Source organism: Equus asinus, chromosome 2 (assembly GCF_041296235.1).
Source record: "Equus asinus isolate D_3611 breed Donkey chromosome 2, EquAss-T2T_v2, whole genome shotgun sequence".
NCBI classification, from domain to species: Eukaryota; Metazoa; Chordata; class Mammalia; order Perissodactyla; family Equidae; genus Equus; species Equus asinus.
In genome coordinates, this window is record NC_091791.1 from 31,621,321 (window position 1) to 31,644,855 (window position 23,535).

The 23,535-nt window shown below is 53.8% G+C and overlaps 1 protein-coding gene across 3 annotated transcripts in view; it reads left to right on the forward strand.

The window, feature by feature from the left end:
- The window catches only part of CRTAC1 (cartilage acidic protein 1), a 141,856-nt gene that overhangs the window by 113,692 nt on the left and 4,629 nt on the right, over nucleotides 1-23,535 (forward strand). Inside the window, exons 7-15 of one of the 3 annotated variants that reach the window (XM_014862739.3) lie at nucleotides 374-519; nucleotides 2,528-2,664; nucleotides 6,432-6,514; nucleotides 7,387-7,487; nucleotides 7,954-8,122; nucleotides 17,859-18,004; nucleotides 19,365-19,407; nucleotides 21,822-21,965; nucleotides 22,852-23,139. In XM_014862739.3, coding sequence (XP_014718225.1) covers nucleotides 374-519; nucleotides 2,528-2,664; nucleotides 6,432-6,514; nucleotides 7,387-7,487; nucleotides 7,954-8,122; nucleotides 17,859-18,004; nucleotides 19,365-19,407; nucleotides 21,822-21,965; nucleotides 22,852-22,859 — 977 coding nt within the window. In that variant the 3' untranslated portion in view covers nucleotides 22,860-23,139. Of the gene's footprint in view, nucleotides 1-373; nucleotides 520-2,527; nucleotides 2,665-6,431; nucleotides 6,515-7,386; nucleotides 7,488-7,953; nucleotides 8,123-17,858; nucleotides 18,005-19,364; nucleotides 19,408-21,821; nucleotides 21,966-22,422; nucleotides 22,580-22,851; nucleotides 23,140-23,535 lie in introns of those variants that run through there. The other 2 variants (XM_014862737.3, XM_044752904.2) reach the window with 2 other exon arrangements.

Sequence of the window (23,535 nt, forward strand, 5' to 3'; positions counted from 1 at the left end):
AAGAGTGACAATCAATGTAACATCACCCAGTGGCAGTGTCGGCACTGGCTGGGGAGGCCTTCAGTCCTCCAGAATTTCCACCAGTCTCCTTCCTCCCACCCATGCCCCCCAAAACTGAGTAAAAATAGTGTGCTTGCTGGGCAAATGCCGCTTGAAGATAAGTCTCTGGTCCCCTTCGCAACCAGATGGCAGTCCCACCTCCCGCCCCTAAGGAGAATTCTGGGATGGCAGCCGCATCTCCTCATCTGCTCCCCAGAGGGCAAGGGACAGAGGAGGTGACCCTGCCTTGTTGCTCTTCATGGAGCTCCCGCAAGGTGAGTGGTGGTGGAGGCTGCAGGGGGCGCTGTCCTGAGGGTCCTGCCTTTCCTCCCAGGTGTGGACGACCCCCACCAGCATGGGCGAGGTGTCGCCCTGGCTGACTTCAACCGTGACGGCAAAGTGGACATCGTCTATGGCAACTGGAACGGCCCCCACCGCCTCTACCTGCAGATGAGCGCCCACGGGCAGGTCCGCTTCCGGGTAAGAAGGGGCCTCTACCTCCCTCTCTTCTGCCACCAGCACTGCGAGTGGCCCTGCCTTGTCCTGGGGATGCAACCCGGCCTGTGCCTCCCACCAGGCTGAGAAGGAGCTGTGGCTCTGGAGAGCCTGATGGGGGCGGGCCACAAGGAAGGCAACATCTGGGGGACCATGGACTCCATCCTGGGCTGCTGCAATGTCTATAGTTTCCGGAGCAGAGAGAGCCGTGAGCCGAGGAGGGAGAGCAGCCCCCCAATGTGGGTGGGAGCAGGGCAGAGGAGCCCCAAAAGGCTGACTTCATTCTCTGGATTGGGGGCACCTAGGTCTTGCCAAAAACCCCGGAGGGAACAAGAAAACTCCAGCATTTGCCTGAGGCTTGATGGTACTGGGGAAGTCTCCAGGGACCTTATGTCCGGGTGACCACCACAAGTGCCCTCCCCTGTAGGCAGCCACCTGGGGGTGCTCAGGCCCAGCCGCTCCCTCCCTGCAGAGGCTTGAGCCCCAGGCTCTCTGGGTGAGGAGGAGATGTCCCTGAACTTGGGACAGTTGATTCTGGAATCCTGGATGATTCTCATCTTTATTCAGCTTTTTGTTCTCACCCAGGTTCTCTGCCAGGGGCGACTTTTCCCCCAACCCAGTACATGGGACAATGTCTGGGACGTTCTTGGTTGTCACAAACGGGATAGAGGGTGCTACTGGCATCTCGTGGGCAGAGGCCAGGCATGCTGCCACGTGTCCCACAATGCACGGGACAGCCCCACAGCAAAGAGCGATCCAGTCCCAAATGTCGGTGCCCAGGTGGAGGAGCCCTGCTGACCTTCTGACGGCCCCTCCCCAGAGCTCACAGGAGCCAGGATAATAGGAATAATAGATGCCCCCTTGTCAAGGCCTCCCGTGTGCCAGGGACGGTGCTAAGTGCTCCACAGACATTATATCAGAGGCCCAGGCGTCCCGTGGGACAGCCCCAAGGGCTGTGTAGGTTTCCATTTTTGTAGAATCAATAGAATAATAACGAGCTTGGGATCCTAAGGTCTCTGTTCCCCAGCTCTTAAGGCCCTGCTCAGCCCACCCTGGCCAGCTGGCCAGGCTCTTAGTCAGCCTCATTACAGCACTGATGGGGACAACGTCCCTCTTCAGCCTCCCCAGAGCAGGCAGCTCATTCCTGCAGCCAACAGAGATGGCTTGCCGTCAGAGGCCCGGGGCAGAACCAGGCCCATGGGCCACAGGACATGCCCAGAGGGCCCAGAGACACCACCTGTGCCCTTCCCAGCCCCGGAGGCAGCAACAACACAGCAAACAGCCACTGCTGCCACCTTCCCTGGGGCTGCCAGCAGGGGCAAGGCCAGGACAGATGCCCATGATCCGTCTCATGCCCCTCTATGCCAAGCATTTCACAGGCAGTCCTCACATCCTGGGCAGCTCTTACCAGCCCCATGTTACTGATGAGGGAAGTGAGATCTAGGGGCTTAGATAACTTACCTAAGATCATACAGCTGGTCAGCTGAGAAGCCTGGATTCAAGTGCACAGCACTTTCCAGGGTCCACCCAGCTTCCGACTCTCACTGCGGAGGAGGAAGGATGCCTGCTGGAAAGGGCATTGCCTCGGGAATCAGAAGCCCTGGCTACGGCCTCATGCGTTAGCTCATGCGTTAGCTGTGACTATGGGCAGGTCCCATCCTTCTCCGGGACTCGGTTGCCTCGCCTGTAACATAGGATACTAATGTCCGTGCTGCTTCAGGGATGGGGGGAGGGCTACACGTGATCCTGGCTAGGGAACAGCAAGTGCTTCGCTGGTGAACCGGGACTGTTCCTCTTACCTCCTTGTTCTACAAGCAGCCTGAGGTTCTTGTGGTCCTGAATGCGGCCACTCGAGTCCCATGCTGGGAGGGGAGGGGGCGTGTTAGGTCGAGCAGCATCCCCCAGGACACACACAGTGTGGGGAGCCGGCCTCTCGCCCACTCCCAGCCTCCCCTGCGTCTGCCTGCTGACCTGCAGCCCTCTCCCCTCCCAGGACATCGCCTCGCCCAAGTTCTCCATGCCCTCCCCAGTCCGCACGGTCATCGCCGCCGACTTTGACAACGACCAGGAGCTGGAGATCTTCTTCAACAACTTCGCCCACCGCAGCTCCTCAGCCAACCGCCTCTTCCGGTAGACACTTCAGCCTGGCTCAAGGCTACCCACTTGTGATGGCCAGGGGTCAGGGAGGAAGGTGTGGGGCTCAGAAGGGAAGCTCCAAGGGCTGAGGTGGGGGAAGGTCCCCTGATAAAGGAACAGAGAAGAGGGAAGGACAGGATTGGGCAAGAGACTGCGAGAATGGAGGGCGAATCCTGGGCAGAAAGCCGGCCTCCTGCTGTTGTGGGGGGAAATGGGCAGAGGGACATGGTCAGGTGCCCAGAAACCAGGCTCCACACTACCACAAAAAAGGATGACAGTCAAATCCATTTGGGCACACCTGGGTTAAGCAAAGACAGGCAGGTTTATTGACTGCAGGACTTCTCAGAGCCTTAACATCACCATGAGTATTTTTACTTTCTGAAAGATGGATGGAGTATTCCAAATAGATTTGACCACAGGACACTTTTTTCAAAGATTTTCCTCTTGGGACTGATGCACTGGAAAGCATCCTTTGAGAAATGTCAGATGAGACAAGTAATGGTAGACAAGGAAAAGGGAGTTACAGAATGAAAGCATCTGAGCATCAAAGCATCTGAGCATTGCTTCGAGGGAAGAAGGGTTGGATTTTCAGAGGCAACACATCTCTAAGAGGGGAGGCCATTGGCATCAGTCACCGAGTGCTTATTTAAAGTGCAGAGTCCCAGGCCCAACCCAGATCCCCTGAATCAGAATCTCGGGGGTGCGGCCCAGGAATCTGAATTTCTAACAAGTGCACCAGGCATCAGGTAATTCTTATCAAACTGAAGTTTGAGAAGTGCTGTTGGGGAACAACCTCAGGACCCACATGGCCTGAAACGGCCCTGTTGCTGGCCTGAAACACGTTAGTAGAGCTCGGGACCAGGTCGGGAGAGGAGGGGGGGCTGGGGCGCGGGCTCAGGGAACAGGCCAGACCACCACCTGCTCACTCCCAGGCCCCGTGCCCTCCCCCAGGAGGGCCCCAACTATTAATAAAAGGCGAGAACTGTGACTAAGCGTGTTTTAAAATATAATTATTAACAAAGCATCAATCCTGACTGGATGTAATCACCCCCCGAAGGCACCAGATTTACTAATTAGGTGCCTTGCAAAAAGCTTATTCACAACTTCCAGATTAATTGCGGAAGATCAATTGCTCATTAACAGAGACACTGCTTTCCTTCTTGGGCTAATAAAGTGTCACTCGCCAGGGCCCCTGAACACCAAGGAGTCTAGTGCTCTCATCTCTGTGGCCCAAGATCCAAGCACCTCCCCCTGCCCCCTGCCCGCCCTGCCTGTCAAACCTCCCAGCCTCCCTCCGGCTGCTCTGAGGGCCCTGGGCTGTCTGTGGACAGGGTCACCACGCGGTCGCCCTGTGGCTTAGTGTGTTTGCTTCCATGCAGTGGCTGCAAAAGCCACTTCCCGGGTACGTGGCTGTGCCCCAAGTCCCCATGGCAGATGGCTGGGGCCTGAGCACACAGTGGAGAGTGTGGGAGCTACATCTGGGGCTGCCGCTCAGCGGCAACTCTGGAAGCTGAGCCCCCACCTGTCCCATACCACTGGGCTTTTCACCTGTCGCTGAATGGAACACGGTGGGCTCCTTGTAGGAGGCACTGTGGACTCAAAGCCTCGGGTGTGCCTCAGTCTGCAAGTCCTTCAGGGACGACTAGGGGGACCGGGGGACTCATCGCTCAAACTGAATGCTTAATGAGAGGGCAAGGGGGCCTGTTAATATAGGCGGGACAACAGGCAGAAACGAGATGCTCCCAGGCCAACCAGGAGATGTGTGGTCACACTGCTTACACATCTAAACATGCCTCTGGTCTGCTCTCGTCCCTCCACCCCTACGCCACAGCACTCCCGTCTCTCTCAAGGTGGTCCCTGCACCCGCCTCCAGCTGGTCTCCCTGTGTCTAGTTCTGCAGAGCAAGCTGTTGAAAATGCAAATCTGGCCACACCCCTCTTCCACCTGAACCCTTTAGCAGCACCCCGTTGCCTTCTCTGATATGTCCCATGTGGCCCTGCTTTGTCCCCAGCCTTGACACTCCCCACTTCCCTGTTTACACCTCCATACCAGACACCCCCAGCTTCTTTCAGTTCTGGGCTGGGCCAGACGTGGACTCTCACGACCCACAGGCTCTGCGCCTCGCTTCTCCCTCTTCATCTGAGTGACATGTACTCAGGCATCCTTCTGGTCTCAGCTTAGTTGGCCCTTCCTTCTGGAAGCCTGCCCTGGTTGTGCAAATCTGGGTGAGCTTGCCCAGCTCTGCACCACCCTCGGCCCCACTCTCCCTGTCGGCCTTCAGCACTGTGCACGGGACTCCCTGTCCCCGTGGAGGCTGAGCTCCATCCTTCCTGGGACACACCACAGCTGCAGGCCCCCACGTGGTGCCTGGCACACTGCAGTTGCTGCTACAGGAGGATTTGTTCAGTAAATTCATAAATGCAGAGGAACTGCTGGGCTCTATCCTCAGGAACCCTTAACTGCATTGTCACCTGAACCAAGGGGTGTCTCTGCCCAGCTGTGGCAGAGTCTTTAGGACATGAGTGGTGAAAAGGACTGTGGGTGTTAGCAGGCTGAGGCATACACACCTCCAGCAGGTGTGTACATACCCAGTGCACCACAAGGCGTGCTGCGCGCTGCCCACTGCCCATTCTGCACGCATGGATGTGCTCAGCGCAGATGCCCATGTGGACAAAGGACACCTCCCTGGGTGTCTGCTATACTATGCAGACACCCTGCAGTTCTGTCAGCACTCTCTGCTGTCCATCCACCAGAGGCTCCAGCTCAGGGGACCCCAGCCCCCTCCTGGAAACACTGTCTGCATCACAGCCCTCTGGTGACTCTGTGATTTGGGTGGACAACAGCCCCCTGCAATGGGCCCGGGGGAAAGTGATACAGATCCTCCTGGCCCTTTGCCTCCCCCAGCAGTGCTCCACACATCCGGGGCAGAGCACCCAAGGCTGCGAGAATCTAATGAGTGAGAAAAATTGGAAAGGAAAGCTCACCAACGTGATCGGCATTCAGCTCAGTGTGGAGAAAGAGCCGGACGTTTGCAGTGGACTTTTCCGAAGCAAATATTACCAGGATTCAGAGTTCAAAATAGACAGAACCCCTACAACCCAAAGGGACCACTTTCCTCCCTTTTGCCTGTGGAATTTATCCTTGCATCCTTGCACAGACATGTGCTTGGAGCTTCCTGAGAGCCAGGCACTGTGTTAGATGCTGTGGAAGATGCAAAGACGAATAATATTGGTCCCAGCTGGAGAAAACTCGCAGTCTAACTTAGGGAATAAGATACATCAGAGAGAGCTTTAACAAAGGAAGAGAGTGATAAAGGCAGAGCAGGAAGGCATGGCTGCTGGCAGGACGATCAGGGCAGGCTTGCAGGAGGTGGCATTTGAGTGAGGGCTGCACCCTGGGTAGCATCCAGAACTCAGAAACCCAGGGCCCCATGAAGGAAAGTGAAGGTCAGCTGGAGGTAGCTGTGTCCCTGCCCCTTCTCCATCCATCAACGGCCCTTGCCCAGGCTGTCTATAATTCATCCATTAGAGAAGGAAAAATCAATATTTACCAACACAAATTAAAACCCAAGAAGGGAACAGGGAGGGTCTGTGAGCAGAGAGTGGCTCTGTAGGCATCCAGGTGGCAGCCCATGCACAACGGGACCTGGGGATTCTCAGGGGACAGAGAATGGAGCCAGTGGGCCTCTAGGTCCAGGGGGCCCACCGAGGCCTCACCAGCTTGCTACTCATCCATGAACAGGCGTGTCTCCTCTCCTGCAGCGTCATCCGCAGGGAACACGGCGATCCCCTCATCGAGGAGCTCAATCCTGGCGATGCCTTGGAGCCTGAGGGCCGGGGCACAGGTGAGGGCACCTGAAGGCTCGGCCTGCACTCCCCTGTCTCAGGGCTGCCCACACCCCGGAGGCAGGGCTGGAGAGGTGGGGCAGCCAGCCCCATGGTGGGGCTTCTCCTGTCCCTGCCACTCTGAGGGCTGAGACCCTAGGGCAGGGGTGAGAGTGGAGGTGGAGGAGCCCCTGGGAGTGCCAGGCAGGAGCAGAGGAGGGGCTGGTCCATTCTCCCAGTCCCGGGGCCTCAGCGTGTGGGTGTCTGGGAATCCACGGGCAGTGGCTTCTCTAGCAGTGCCTTGCTGGGTGGAGATGGAAAGGAGAGGCTGGGGGTCCTGCGGTCTGACCCCTCCCTGTTGGCACTCAGCGTGGTGTCAGAGAAAGAACGCTGTCTTAGAAGTCCTGAGACCCAGTCCTCCATTGTCTCAAGTGTGGTCCTGGAAAAGTTGCTTCATTTTCTGGTTTCCACATCCATCAGTTGGGGATAATTACATCTGCCCTCCTCATGCCTCTGGGTTGCAGTGAGGACCCTAAGGAGACGGTGCACATGCAAACACTGGATAGACTGACCCAAACTGTGTAAATACGAAGGGTGTGTATCTAGAAAGACCAGAAAGAAGTCTTCATGGTCTGACTAATGTGCACCCTCTCTCTCCACGCAAAAGTGCAGGCGAAGAAGGAAAGAGAACCCCTCTTCCATGAATTCCTCCCGTGAGCTGGCCATTGGGAAGGAGAGGAGATGGGCTTCTAGCTCCAGTCTTCCTGCCCAGGGCTGTGCTCTTTCTCTGGCCCACACTCAGGCACACGTGCATGACATGGCGCTGCTGGGAAGCCCCTCCCCATCATGGGTCTCCTGGCCGATGGTCACAGTGGAATCTGCATTGTTGCAGGGGGTGTGGTGACAGACTTCGATGGAGACGGGATGCTAGACCTCATCTTGTCCCATGGAGAGTCCATGGCTCAGCCGCTGTCTGTCTTCCGGGGAAATCAGGTGTGCGTGGACCTCAGGACCCGTGGAATCCAGCCCAGTGTGTGCTCCCCTGGGCCTAGGGTGGATCCAGGCAGGGGAGCCCCGATGCTTGCTTGACCAGCGGGAGATGGAAATCCCGGGACCCAGAGGACGCAAATAAATTCCCAGTTCTCACAGTAAACCTCTGAGAAGGGCGTCCTCCCAGGAGAAGCCCCTTACCCCTCTGCCTTTCACTGGCATTTCTCATCCAAAAACTGTTCTTCCTGAGTCTGTTGGCTTTCCCTCCTCTTTTCCCAGTGCCTCTCTTTCCAAACGTCATCCAATCTGTATGCCTTGCCCACCTTGCCTGCTCGGCTTCCTCCTCCTGTCTTTCCTCTGCCCCTTTTCTTCTCTTCCTCTTTGTACTTCCCTCCCTTTCTTTTCCTCCCTCCCTGCTCCTCCCACTCACCCTACTGATGCCCAGGGCCTGCCTTCCTCCCACCTACAGGGCTTCAGCAACAACTGGCTGCGAGTGGTGCCACGGACCCGGTTTGGGGCATTCGCCAGGGGGGCTAAGGTCGTGCTGTACACCAAGAAGAGCGGGGCCCACCTGAGGATCATCGATGGGGGCTCGGGTTACCTGTGCGAGATGGAGCCCGTGGCACACTTTGGCTTGGGTGAGTCAGGGCCTCAGGATATGGGATGGGGGCTCATGCGGTAAGCTGTTGTCAAGACAGTGGTCCTGAACCTACCTCACGCTGCATGCTGAGTGAGGCAGGACTCACAGCCCGAGCATCTTCCAGTACCAGGTTACTGCCGCAGTCATGGCGGACGCCAGCTATGGGAGGCAACCGTGCTCTGAGAAGAACCTCAGCTCAAGAGGGAGGTTTCCGTGCCCCACCCATTGCAGGGGTCCCCTCCCTGGTGCCTCTGTTGAATTAGTTCACCTTGGGGTCAGAGTATTTAATCTTTCATTTGTCCAAGGCTGTGGCCTTGTTCTTCCAAGATTGCTCTGCACGAGACTTGTCCAAACCAGCTGTTTCCCTGGCCTCTTGGGAGTTGGCTCAGTGATGAAAGTCTCACCAAACCCCTGGTGCCTTCCCCTGTACAGGAGGCTTGGGGAAGGCATGCATTCTCAGCGTGAGCAACATCATCCCCAAGGGGGCGAAAATTGGTTCTTGGCTGGGGGAGTGAAAAAATCCTACTCTTTTATTATATATATATAAAGACACAGATAAACACATAGTACATAGACAGACAGTATGTCTGTAGTATTAATGAGATATCAATACATGCCTATTAGAACAGCTAAAGTAAAAAATAATGACAATACCAAATGCTGGCAAGGATGTGGAGAAACTGGATCTCTTACTCATTGCTGGTGGGAATGTAAAATGGTATGGCTACTCTGGAAAATAGTTTGGCAGTTTCTTTTAAAAACAAAAAACTAAACATAAACTACTATAAGACCCAGCAATTGCACTCCTGGGCATTTATCCCAAGTGAATGAAACCCTATGTCCACATAAAAATCTATGCAGGATTGTTCATAGTAGCCTTATCTGTAACAGCGCAAACTGGAAACAACCTAGCTGTCCTTCAGTAGTCTTACGATTCAACAAACTGTGGTCCGTCCACACCACGACTCTTACTGAGCGATAAAAAGGAATGAACCACCAATACACGTAACAACTTGGGTAGCTCTCAAAGGCGTTATGGTGAGCGGAAAAAAAGTTCAATCTCAAGAAAGCACATAGTGATGATTCCATTTATATGATAGTCTCAAAAAGACAAATTATAGAAACAGGAAATAGATCACTGGTTGCCAGGGGTTAGGCATGGTGACAAGGAGAGGGATGGGTGACCATAAAGGGACAGCCCAACAGGGATCTTTCTGGTGATGGAGTAGTTCCGTATCTTGATTGTGGTGGTGGTTGCACAAATCTACACATGTGATAAAATAACATAAAACTAGACACACATTGTGTCAGTTCCCTGGTTTTGATATCGTGCTGTGGTTACAACGGATGTAACCGTTGGGGAAGAATGGATGAAAGGAACACAGGATCTCTCTCTGCCATCTTTGCAACTTTCTCTGAACCTATAATTATTTCAAGATAAAATGTTTTTAAAGAAATGCATTGGAGGAGGGAATCGGGGGGGAAAGTCTGAAAAGGTTTCCGAGGAGGAAGGGCAATCATGGAAAAAATGTTGAGAAACACTGTGGGGGAGCCAAGAGTGTCTTTGCGAAAACACAATCACAATCTCGTGTCTTTAGTAAGACACAAAAGTGTCTTGCGTTTAGTAAGACAAGAGAGTGTCTTTACTAAAACACAATTAGAAAGCATTTGAGTCAAATATACCCAGGTTCAAAATCAGACATCCTTCCCCATGTGTTAGCACCTCAAGAGGTGATATAATAGTAACATAAAAAGAACAAGCAATATGGCCTCAAATTAGTAAATATATGTATGTTAATATTATACGCGCATCAGATGTGCATAGAAAAAAATTGAAAGGAAATACAAAAAGCGTGAACAGTGATTCTCTCTGAGTGGCTGGATTAGTATAGTCGCTCTTACTCCTTCCAGGCCCCGTGGCACTTTCCCTTCGTACTTCATTTCATCCTCGTGCCTACCCTGTGAGATGGGCGTTATTTACCCCCATCTTACAAATGCAGAAACTGAGGATCAGAACAATTAAGAAGCCTGCCCAAGGTCACAGGAGAGGTAGATTTCACAGCTGGGATTCAAATACAGACCTGCCTATATGATTCTTATTTTCTTCTGTGTGTTTTTGTTCTAATTTGTATAGGAAACTCGTAATAGTTGTGTGCTCTGAAACAGAAGCATAAATATTGACAGGACCCCGGGCCTGTGGCATGAGCGTGCTCTTAGACTATTTCACCTGGATGGGTTGGCCTGCCATTGGAGGCCCACCACTTTTCAGGCAGCCCTTTGCTCTGCTGGCCCTAAAGGTATGAGATGACTTTCAAGTTAATCTTCTGTTGCAAAATAGCAGTAGGCAACAGTAACAAGCACTTGGCGTGCGCCAGCCCTGGGCGAAGAGCTGTGTGAAGGTATCTCATTCAGTTCTCACTACGACATGATGAATTAGGAGTCATCACCCCCATTTTACAGCTCAGGAAACTGAGGCTTTGGTTAAGTAACCTGCTCCAAATCACACCTCTGGAAAGTGGGGAGGGCCGGATTTGAACCCCAGCTCCTTGGACGTCTCGGTCTGAGCTCTTGACCACTGTGCCTTGACTGCGGGACCTCCCAAAGCTGCTCTGTGTGGAGCCAGCCAAGGACCTCTTTGTTACTGGACAACCACATCCCTTCAGTCACCAGGTGACCCAAGTGAGGCTGTCTACACCAAGGTGACTGCCAGGGTATCGTAGGTAGGACGTTTATCCAGGTATCTGGCTAGACATCAATTCCCACCCCATTGTACAGATAAGGAAATTGAGGCTCACAGAGCAAGCCAGTGGTGAGTCCAGGACTGGGGCTGGGTTCTCCTTCCCCACATCCCATGGGCCGCCTCTGCTATTTTAAGACGCGTGTTATGGCCTCACAGGGTCTCTCCCCAGCCCTGGGTCATTTGGTGGGGTCGTGGGGGCTCGAGATCCTCTGTGCCTCTTCCTGACTGTCTGCCTCCCACACTCGGGGTTTGAACACTGCAGCTAATCAGGGCCCCTCCTGACTGCCAATCCTCGCTGTTTTGCAAGGCCGCGGGATTTGTTCTGGGTCTGAACTCTGGCTCAGACTGCTCCACAGGTCCCCTGCAGGCTCCTCTCTGTTGCTGGATCCACCCAGAAAGGCACTGATGGAAGGCTGCTCTCGGGGGACCGGCCCATAGGGGTCAGCCTTGGGCCAGGCCGTGAGACTCCCGGACTGGCTCAGCAGGCAGCAGGGCTAGCAGCCTGGGACACAGTGAGGGGCAGGCGGGCTCCATCCCTGCAGCTCCGAGGTCCCCACATCCGCATCTGGGAGGATCTCCTTCCTGGATCTAGCATAGCACAGACCTTCCTGATTGATGGAAGGGCCAGCAGTGGGGCAGGAAGAGAGGGAGCCAATTGGGAAGGCCAGATGGAAGGAAGGATTGAGGAAAGAGAGAGAATAGTGGGGAAACAGACAGAGGCAAGGGCTGGGGGAGACGAAGAGATGCAGAGAGACATGGGAAAGAGACAGAGGAGCCAGAGGAGAAATGCTCCCTGCCCTCCAGGCTCAGTCCAGTGAAGGAGGAGCAGGACACAGGAGCCCTCGTGCAAGGCAGATTTGCGTGTCACACTGGCCCAGGGGCTGAGAGGACCAGAGCAGAAGTCAGCTATAGGGCAGATTTCCCAAGGAAGTGGGTCTAGCTTAGCACTAGGTTTAGAGGGATGGTAGGAATTTAGGAGGCATGGATGGGGGCTGAGGAGAGCATTCCAGGGGCTGGGCTGGCCTGAACCAAGGCCCAGAGGTGAGAGTATTCAGTGTGTCCGGAGAACGGGAATGTTCTGGTGGGAGTGGAACCTAGAAAAGGAGGCCAGGGCCAAACCGTCGGGGGCACCCAGAGCCAGGTGGGGGGCCAGGGAGAAAAGACTGGGGTCTGCAGAGCTGGGAAAGCCAAAGCCAGGCTTTGCTGAGCGAGGGCAGGGCTGTGGAGGAGCCCTGGATCCCCCCGCAGGGGCAGGGTCCCCGCCCCAGGACACTGCAGGGAGGGCGGTGCTTGCCCCTGTTCTTAGAAGCCTTTATTTTTTTTTCTGATTGTAAGAATGATGCATATAGATTATAGGAAAATTAGAAAATATAATATCATAAAAAGGAAAGTAAAAATAACCCATAATCTCACCACTGTGTTTGGAATATTAAGAAAAAGCCAACGTTTATCCCGTCATCCTCCCCCAGGACCGTCTGATTCATTGAGTCAGCATTTATTTACTGAGCACCTGCTGTGTGCCACACACTGACTAGACCAAGATCCTGGCCCTGGGCGACCTTCCATTCCAGCGGAAGGAGGAGAAACAAACAACACTGAATAAACATCATAACTTTTATATTACATATAAAGTGTTAGCAGATGTTAAGTGCTGTGAAAAAAGAAAACGCAGAATCAAGTCAGGAGATGAGGAATGTGGAGGGGAGGGGACAGAGTGGTCGGGTGGCCTGACCCCAGTTCCAGGCTTTCTGATATGCTTTTAATACACACAATATACATAGGAGCACACTTATGGATTAATCTCCTTGGGATTTTTTTTAACAAAGAGGATTATACTCTTCCTATTATTTCCAAACTTTCTTTTCTTTTCTCTTAACAATGTATCCGGGACATCATTCCAAGTCTGCCCCTATCTGCCTCGTTTTCCTCTAGTGCTGCGAGGTATTTTGTTGTGCGGCGGCATTCGTAATTTATTTAGCCGGTCCCCGATGGACGGCCAGTTCAATGGTTTCCAGTCCCAAGCAGTTTATTATGTGGTGTCGAGGGTGAGAAGGGCATTTCCAGAACACAAATGCAAGAAAGGCCTGCCTTGACATCCAAGGACTGAGAAGTAGATGTGGGGCCCGAGGCTGTGCTGGAAGGCGGAGGTCACTGAAGGGGAGAGGGCTGCAGGAGGCCTCCCGCCAGCACTCACAATGCTCCTGCTCACCCCAGCTGACCCTGCTCCCTTCCTCTCCCCATGAGTCACCCCTGCCTCCTCCTGCCTTTGCAGCAGGGTGTGGAGAGCATGCGACGTGTGTGTGTGTGTGTGTGTGTGTGTGTGTGTGTGTGTGTGTGTGTGTGTGTGGGCACACACTGTGCCTCCCAGCAGACAGCCTCCTTGGCACTTCCTTTCCCCGCAGCATCGTCCACTGGCTGGAGAACACGGCCGCGCTGCAGGCCTTGCCTGGTCGGCAGGGAGCTGTGGTTAGAGATCCAGTTTCTAGACCCTCACGTGTTCTCCCCGCCTCCCAAGGGTCTGGGCTGCATCGCACCACACAATAAAAACTCAGAGACCTCACCAGATGTTTCATTCTCCACTGGGTTCCCAGAGGGCCCATTCTGTTGCGCAGAGTGTGCTCAGCTTCATCCCGTAGAGTCCGTCCCTTCTGGGGACATCAGCCCCCACCCCACCCACCCCGGTTCACTGGAGCCCCAGGCCTTGTTGGGCGGCCCCTTGCCTTGCTCTTCCTGGTGCAGGCAGCCCTCCAGGCTCGTAAATAAGTGTCTCTGCTCCCAGCCCTTGTTGAGTGCCTGCTGCACCCCAGTTACTCTGAACCCACCCCTGCATGTCCCACACCCTGGCTCTCTATCTCCTAGCTGGCAAAGGGCTGAGGCAGCTCAACCAAATCCAGAAAATAAAAACAAGTGCCAATAATCTACTTGACCCCATTAGCCCCCACTTGGGGGCTCAGCCGCTTGGCCAGCACCCCACCATTTTCCCCCAGCACGGACACACAGACACACACAGCCTTCGTTTCAGTGAATTTTTTGCAGGTGACTCAGAGCTGCCTGCAAGCTGGCTGGTGCCCATTTAGGGAAGGAAAATTCAGTGGCCCACATAAAAATTGCTTTATTAAAGTGCAAAAATATTCCACCAACTGTATTCCCACCATCTGTTTTTCTTGTAATTCTTCTGAAAAGCGCAATTCTCTATGCCTCCTTTGCCTTTGTCCTTTAAAAGCTGCCGGAGGCGACTGCCTCGTGCTCTTGACCTCATGGCTGTGCTGGGTGGTGGGGCCTCCTCTGCCCGGAGACCCTGCTCCCTGATGCACAGATCAGCTTAAAGGCTCCCCGTGGGCAGTGTCTGGGAGCTGGGCCCCCTTGCTCGTGCAGGCCCCTTGCTTGTGCTGCTATGTGAAGACTTGAGATGTCTGGGGCAGAGGGAGTGGCCAGGCCTGGGGACAGGAGCCTGGGTTCCAGTCCTAGCTCAGAGACCTGCAAGTCACTTCACCTTGCCACACCTCAGTGTCTACGTTTGGAGAGTGGGGACACCCACCTTACAGAGTAGTCGGGAAGATTCAAGCCGACCATACCTGCAAAGGCTCACTAGTCCCTACCCCGTCTCCTCTCCCACCCACCCCTCCTAATGCACATTCTCACAGGCAGTCTACTTCCCCACTTTGAACTTCTCCAGATCTTCAAACACACAGGCCCTTTTCGTACTTCTGTACCTTTGCCCGTGCTGTGCCCTCTGCCTGGAATGCTCCTTCCTTCCGTTCTCTGCCTCACCAACTCTTACTCCTCCTGCAATACCCAAATGAATGACTTTCAACAGCCACCTGTCTCAGCAAGTGGTACCAGTGCTGTGGCTGCACTTTCCCGTTTATTATGACATAAGCACTATGTTCATTGCTCCCACGGGACTCAGCTGCTGCAGGATGGCATCTGGGCTGTCTCCTTCCTGCTAAATCCTTGATGCCTGCACCAGGCTTGGCCCGTGGGGTGGGGTGGGCAGTAGAACCAGGGTATAGCAGACGTGGGCTTTGGGATCAGGCTGGGTAATGATGGGCAATTCCCTTCACCTGCCAAATCTCAGCCCCCTCAGTTGTAAAATGGAAATGATGACACTAGTACCTTCTTCATGGAGCTGCCATGAGGATCCAATGCACTGACACCGAGAGTCACCTGGTATGGTTTGGGGTACATGTTCTCTAGTGTTACTGCCACAAGTGAAAGCCCTTTGGGACTGCTGGGTGTCCCTCACGCCAAAGAGATGATGGGGATGGGGATGCTAAGGGTGACAATCAGCCAAGGCAGGGCTCGCGTTCCAAGGAAGAAGGACGGTCCTTCCCAGGAGTGCTAGAATTCTGGGTCACACCCCCATCTTATAGATGAGGAAATGGAGGCCCCGAGAGGATGCCCAAGTCAGCAAAATAATCAGTGGCTGAGGAGGGAGTCCTGCTGAGACGTGCTCTCCATGGCTTCCTCATAGCCCCCGCCCCTCTCTGGGTCTGCAGGAAGGGAGGAAACAGGACTCAGAACCATGCGATGCAAATACAAGATGTAAATTTGCAATTGTCTATGAATATTCGGCAATTCTTAAGAGTTATTTGTGGCGCTTCAGTCAGGCTGGAAAATGTATTCATGTAGCTGTTCTGTTGGCTTAGGTGAGAAACATTTGCTTTTCTTTGTCTCTTTTTTTTTTAATGGAAAAATGTTTGCTGTTTACCTATGCCACTTAATTTGGGCACTGTACACCCTAAAAATGCCAAATCTCTTGAGCCTCAGGAGATTACTTCAAAACAGAAAAGGGTCTGCAGCTGACATCTCCAATCCCATTTCCACCTCCCTTCTCCAAAGGAGTTATTGTGGAAGAGAGGTGTGGGGGAACAGGGATTTATGAGAAGTGTTTTCTGGATTCATGAAGCAAGCCCTAGGACGAGGAAGGCCAGACCTGAAAGGGTAGTCCCTGTGGGAAGAGAAGCTGAATGAGTGTGGGAGTCTCTGCTCCGGGAGCCGCTCCCTGGTGCTGCTGCCCCGCTGTGCCCGCGGAGGCAAGGCCTGCTCACCTTTGACACCTCTGGGGTGTGAGCTGCTCCCTGCCCTCATTAACTCACAGCACAGAGCAACACAGCAGCGAAGCTGGAACATTCCAATGAGACTTCTCTGGAGACCCAAGGTATGGGGGGCAGCAGGGGCCAGTGGCAGGAGGAACAAAAGGGAATCAAACACTGGGAGGGTCAGAAAGCTGGATGATAAGGCTTGAAAGTGGCTGCTTCCTCAAGAATCCCCACACTGGCATCCTGGGGCTCGCAGAGGTAGATACAGCTGGGTCTGTCTATGCCAAGTTGTCTTAGCCGCCACCCCAGAGCGGGCCTCTACATGGAGCACTCTACACACAGACCCCTCTCAAAGTCTGGATGTGGCTTCCAACACTTTTCTAAAATATGGGAAACCCTTTTGTACATGAAAATGCTTACAGACTGCCCCCTCCCCCATAGTAGCTATCATTCTAAACTCCACTGATGGACAGTAATGACCAAAAGCTGCCATAAATTAAACAGCCCTTTTCAGTTTCACTGGTTTTCTAACAATATCTATATACATTAAGGGGAAAGTAGCACATACATGTGGGTGACATATTATTTATTCAGCCCACAAGTGATGCTTGGGGAGTGTATGGATCTGTGGACCCCCTAGCTCCGTGGGCCCACGTCTGGTCACCCCTGGTGGGTGGTAGCGAGGGGCTGCACCCTCTCTCCTACCCGCCGAGCAGGGCCAAGCACTGCCCTCCTTCCCGGGTGACTGACCAGGAGAACGGCCTCTCCTTGCAGGTGAGGCCCCCCCACCTCCTCCTCACCCCAATCCGTCTCCATTAGCCTGACCTTGCCGCAGTGACGGCCTGTTACCTACACGGGGAGTGGGTGGCTTTGACAATCCCCAAACAACTGACAAACCTTTCCAACCTGCCTTCTGCTGGTGGTGTTACGCGTTGCTTTAAGGATGTGTGTAGTTGGATTCACGTGAATATTCTCTGAGCTTCCCCATCAGTTTTTGTAAACATCTCGGCCTTGTCGAGTGGTCTTTCTCCTGTGCCCTCCACCTTCTACTTCTTTATCACCTCAGCTTTTATTTAGAGCTCGGCTCCAGCACCTTCTCCCCAAGAGGCTGTCCCTGACCGCCCTGGCTAGAAAAGGCCCCCAGCCAACCCCCGGCTCTTCTTTATCCCACTGCCCTGTTTTTGTTTTCTGTGCAGAGCTTGTCAATATCTGACATTATCTATTTATTCATCTGTTTGCCTGTCCAGCTCCACAAGAGTGGAAGCTCCCTGAGAACAGGGACATTCCCAGTGACGAAAGAGAGCCTGGCCCCTAGCAGGCTATAAGTAAATAATATAAATAAATAAAATATAAGTATAAATAGTGGCATGCCCAAGATTACACAGCAAGCCAGCCGCGGAGCTGGCTGCACGTCCCCTGGACGCCCACCCCCCGCCATGTTTTTTCCAACACACTAGGTAAGTGGTCCAGCCAAGCTCTGAAGCCAGGTCTCCCACGTCAACCTGAATACCACCAGGCCTTTCCCTCTCCCCAAATCAGCCTCATGCTGACTGGCGTCTCCACTAGAATGCAAGTTCTAGAGCTGCGCTGTCCAACATGCTAGCCACTAGCCGGGTGTGGCTATTTAAATGTAAATTAATTAAAATCAAATAGAAGTTAAAATTCAGTTCCTTTTCACACTAGTCCCATTGCACATGCTCGACAGCCCTTGTAGCTGGTGGCTCCCGTATCGGACAGAATAGATATAGAGCATTGCCATCAGTGCAGACAGTTCTATCGGACAGCGTCGCTCTAAAGGAGCAGGACCTCCTCTGCCGTGTTCTCTATTTTCCTAGCGCTTGGGACAGTGCTCAATCCATATTTTTTATTCAATGAATGATGATACTTTTGCTGAGAATCCCCCCACCCCATGCTCTCCTCTGCTGCTGACCCTTTCGCCTTCCATCCCACAGGAAAGGATGAGGCCAGCAGCGTGGAGGTAACATGGCCAGATGGCAAGATGGCGAGCCGGAGCGTAGCCAGTGAGGAGATGAACTCGGTGCTGGAGATCCCCTACCCCCGGGATGAGGACAGACTTCAGGACCCAGCCCCACTGGAGGTGAGAAAGGCGTGTGGGCCTCATAGCCAGAAAAAGCAGGCCCCACACACAACCCCGTGGGCTGAAGCGGGATTCCCAGGAGTCTGTGGATTACACTTCTGGGATGATGGACATCTTCCCAGCAAAGGGCGGGCTTCATAATGATCCCTCCATCTGTAGTCTGCACAACAGTATCACCCCCGCATCTCTTCTGCTCCTCACAGAAATCCTGGGGTATTAGCAGGGCAAGTACTTTTGCACCCATTCTGCAGAGGAGGAAAACCGAGACCAAGAAAGAAGCCACTAGGGCTGCACAGCCAGTTGTGAGCAGAGTTGAGAATTGACCCCAGGTCTCCTGTGTCCCTCCCTCTTTCAAAGTCTCTGACAAGGCCCTCTGCTGCTTCTGAGGGCGGGGCAGGGTCTCCAGGGGCTTGTTGAGGAGCAGCTATGGGTTCTAACTCTGATGGGGATCACTTGGTTGCAAATAACGGGAACCCGCTTCAACTCACACAGAAGAGGGGACTTACAAGGAGGCTTCCAGGGGAGCTCACAGAATCCAAGGGAAGCTCAGGACGAGTAGGAACTGTGCAGCTCGGTGGCCTCAGCCCCAGGAGCTCAAGGACCTTTGTAATTAGTGCACTGGCTTTGGAGGGAGGACATTGCCCTTCCATTAATCCCACCAGCCCTCCCTCATTCGCCAGAATGGACAGTTGACATTTTCTGTCTCGTATCAAGGGTTATGTTTCCAGTGCCTCCGCCCTGCCACCAGGCCGCTGTCTCCGAGACCTCCTTGTAGGCACAGCAAAGCCCCCACGGCCTGGCATGACCAGACTGCCAATTCCCGGTGTCAGCTTCAATTAGTTCAAATTCCAGCTGCATAGCCTTTGATTCCGTCCTCCTGCTGAGATGTCCACCCCTCATCCAGTCGGCCCTGCCCAGGGAGGAGGGCTGTAGCCCGGCCTGCAGGCGCCACCCCTGTGAGTGGGGAAGGCTCTCAGAGAAGCGGGTGAGGGAGTGAGCAGACACCTTGGAAAGCACCTCCAGCCCTCATTGCACTTTGCCTTGACTGAGACCCAGCCTCCGTCTCAGCCAATGTCACCGGAGGGACAGGTTCTGTTAGGTGTCCCAGCTCAGGCGCGTGGATCCCGCATGAGGGGAATGAGCAGGAGTTTGAACTGAATCTGTTCTTGGCCCCCCAGTCTCCTATTCTCAGTGCAGAGGAAGGGGTCCTGGCAGGGAGAGGGCCTCCCCATAGGCCCAGAGCTAAGAGCATGCCTCATTCTGGGGTCAGGGTGACAGCTGCTTTGCAGTGTGACTAGGAGGGGACCTGAGATGGAATCTTCTCAACTCACTAGTGTCTCTGCTTCTGCCCACCTTGCAGTGCGGCCAAGGATTCTCCCAGCAGGAAAATGGCCATTGCATGGGTGAGTTGCCTGCAGGCACCAGGGGACAGGGCAGAGGCCAGAATCTCGCTGGGGAATGTCAGCCTGGGCTCTGGCAAGGCTCAGGTTGCAGACAAGGGGTGGAAAGGTGGGGAGGGGAATGTGTTGTTTGTCCCTGGGGTTGCAGATGGCAAGACAACTGCCATGTGACTCACCAAGGTGGCAGTAATGTTAGCAAGCAGCAGGCTGCATCGCTGCGGTCCTGGGCATTGGCAGTGCTTCCCTGCCATGAACACAGAGAGAGGGAGGCACACAGTCACCTGGACAGTTCTCGCAGGGTGGCCTGGCTACTGGGGGCTCTGCTGGCTGGCGTGGACACTCATCTTCCATGGGGAGCTGGCGGCTTCAGCTTGACCAGCCAGTGAAGCAGCAAGCAGGGGTGTTGGCAGGCAAGAGTGGGCATTGCCAGGGGGCACTGGCGCAAACCAGGGGGTGCACGGTGGTCACTGCACAGAAGGGAGATTGAGGCTGTGTGCAGGACTTGGGGGCAGGGTGCTGCAGTGCTGCCAGGAAGGCAGCTCTGTGAGGGCCAGTGACCTTCTGAGAGTCCCCTAAGAGCCTGGAGTGGGAGAGGGGCAGCCTAGAGGCTCAGCATCCAGAAGGCCCTCGACCCAATGTCTTCCATCCCAATGACCAGCAATGAGGGCTCAGGTCAAGGACGACTCCTGCCTTCAGACCCTCAGGCAGCATTCTTCCCAAGACCACTCTGCAGCTGCCCATCAGCCCCAGGGGGATGGGTTTGCTACTGAGATACAAGAGTAAACAAGACAGACACAGTCCTGCCCTCATAGAGCTTACAGCCAATAGGAGGGGCACACAAGCAAACAGCAATGACCACACAGTGTGAGCAGGGCTGCGGGGGGGAGGGGCCGGGGCTGTGGGAGCATAAAACTGAAGCCCCAGACCAGTCTAGAGGGGTCCAGGAAGGCACCCCAGAGAAAGCAAGGTCTCAGCTGAGACGTGAGGGATGTAGAGGAATTTGCCAGGCAATAAAAGGGGAGAAAGTGTTTCACTGGAGGGTGCTGCATGGGCAAAGGACAACAAGTGAGAAAGTGGAGGGTATGGTTCCAAGGATGGCTTGAGGAGGAAATTTGTGCCCTCCACTCTCCCTGTCCCCACCCTGGCCACTCTAAATAGACCGTGCATCTACACAGAAATTCCAGTGTCTTCCTGTGTGCTGGAAGGACCCTATGAGATGGCCAGTCCAGCCGCCTCTTCCTTGTCGTCATCCAGCAGACATTTATGTGCCTCCCACACACCAGGCCCCACGCGGGTGCTGGGGATGCAGGCCAAGAGCCTGCTCTGGAGGGGCGTTCATTCTAGTTGGGGAGACAGACCATAACACGTCACCCAGCTAGATGAGGTGAGTTAAGAACCCTTTAAGTCTGGTGCTCTCTGGAGACTGTTCTAGACGGGGTGGGCAGGGAGAGGACCTTTGAGGTGAGACCTGAAGAACGAGAAGGGTCTGGCCACAGAAACAGCTGAGGGAAGAGCTTTCCCAGCAGAGGGAAGGGCAGGAGCAAAGACCATGAGGCAGAAAAAAAGGCTTGGTGTGTGAAAGGAACAGGAAGGAGGCCGAGGTGCCTGGAGAGGATGGAGGAGCTAGACGCCAGTCAAGGAGGGTCTTGAGGCCCCCACAAGGTGTCTGGATTTTGTCCTTAGGGCCTTTTTCAGTTAAGCAGGAGTGGCATGATGTGATTCACATTTTCAAAAGATCACTCTGGCTGCTACATTGTAGATTAGATTGGAGGGAAGAGCATAAGCCAGGAGGCCAGTCAGGAGGCAGCTGCAGAAATCCAGGCAAGAGTTGGTGCTGGCTTGGAAGAGGCTGTGGCAGAGGAGGGAGAAGGAGGTGGACAGACGAGAGGGGTACTGTGGAGCAGAACTGACAGGACCGGTTGTTAAATTGCTTTCAGGGGTGAGGAAAAAGGAAGAATCGGAGATCACTCCAATTTATGCTTGAGTAGCTGAGTGGACGATGGTGGCGTTGATTGAGTTAGGGAAGATGGGAACAGGAGGTGGAAGAGGTTTGAGAGCTGGGGGTATCTAGAGTTCCGTTTTGGACCTACTGAGTTTGAGATACATTTAGACAGATTCATGAGTCTGGAGCCCCGGAGAGAGGTCGCGGCTGGAGATAAGTCTAGAGTCATCCACGTATGAAGGGGCCACCTAGAGAAAGGATGATAGATAGAAGACCCAGGACCACGTCTGAGCACCCCCAACATGCAGAGGTGAAGTACAGGAGGAGCCAGCCAAAGGAACTGAAGTGAGGAAGTTGAGGCCCAGAGAGAAGAAGGGACATGCCCAAGGTCGCAGAGTGGCGGGGCGGCAGCAGAGCCTGGGCTAGGACCCCCTTCCCCACACCTCCCCAGTGAGTGGCTCCCCTCAACTTTCAGACACAAACGAATGCATCCAGTTCCCATTCGTGTGCCCTCGAGACAAGCCCGTGTGTGTCAACACATATGGAAGCTACAGGTGCCGGACCAACAAGAGATGCAGTCGGGGCTATGAGCCCAACGAGGATGGCACAGCCTGTGTGGGTGAGTGAGGCCCCGGCCACAGTCCAGTAGCAAAGGACAGTTGCCCTCCACTGGGGAGGCCCCAGATCAAGGTCCCCAAACTCTGTCTTCTCCTGGCTGGATGGAGTCTCCTTGTGTCCCCATTGGGTCTCCAAGGAAGACCATAACAGAGGCTTAGAGAAGCCCTACCACAACTGCCACCATCTGAAGGGCCCCTGGGGTGCTGCATCCTGGCTGGAAGCCATTGCTCTTCTTATTTCTCCCCTTCTCACATTTCCTAAAACTAATGTTCATACCTTGAGATCAGCCTATCTTTTCCTACCTGGGATGTAAACTAGCTCCTACTACTCATCTTTGTCTGAATTTCTGAACTGATATTTGTCTTCTTCCCCCCAAATGCTTACCCCCACCCCCACCCCACCCCCACCTCCTTTCTCTTTTTCCCATTCTCTATCTCTCCACCCCGTCCTTTTTGCAGCTCAAGTGGCCTTTTTAGGTGGGTATCCTTCTGCCGCCTTTAGAATCTCTGAGCCTCTCTCTCGGGCCTCCTATCTTTCTCTAAGTCTTGGACTTTGCCTTCAGTTATATGCACTTTAAATCCCATCAATAAAGGAAAAAAAAAACAAAACTAACAACCTTTGTGGAAAACTAAATCTCTCCTGCTGCCTGTCTCTCTCTCCACACCCAGTAGATCCTGCCACGCTGCCTCTGAATGGACAGCAGGGTGGCCATCTTTGAACAGGGAAGTTTGGGAGATACTGATATTTATGTCACCTTAGCTGTTTGTGAAGCCTTTCTTTGCATGTTTTCTGAGAAAACAGAAAAGGAAAGTCTCCCCCCACCCCACCCAGCCTCCCTCACTCCTTCAGAAGAATCAAGATAGTCCTGTCTTTTCTGTATCCTCCAGTGTCATGAGCGGCTTATTTTGCCCTTAACAAAGATGGCTCCCAGGTGGCTGCTTGCTCCGTTGATTGGATAATGTATCATGTGCCTGCTGGTTTGGCCTGTGCTGTTTCCACTCTGTGCGCCCTGACTTCCTGTGGTAGAGAAAGCCTTATCGGCGTTGGTGGTGATGAGGGGAGGGGAAAAGGGTGGCCCTGTGGGACTCTTGATAAAAATGTTAAAGTTTGAACTTGCTAAGTCTTCCAGCCTCTTTCTGGAGAAATTATGCCAATAAACTCTCTGCTGGATATTAGTGCGTAGCTGGTGGAAAAAAAAAAGTGTGTTTGGGGCAAGTAGATGCTGGTTAGAATGCTGAATGAGCAGCAGCCCTTCCGTCATGTGGCACTTGGAAAGCAAATCATGAGACAGAGAAAGGGGCTGAGCAGTGGTTTGGGTATGCACACCAATGCTCACATTTAGGGCACTGGGGTGTGGACCAGGCAAGGAATGTGGGATGAGCAAGGGGCAGATGTGGAGGGAGTACTCTGGGCCTTTTCCCTGGGGGAAGTCATTGCTGCACTCTGGGCCTCAATTTCCCTAATCCAAACGAAAGGAGAGTTGGGTGGTATATCCCTAAGGGCCCTTTCCGTTCTAAGACCCCTCAGTGTGTGGCTGGACATAGGCATGGCTACTCTCACATTACCCTGAT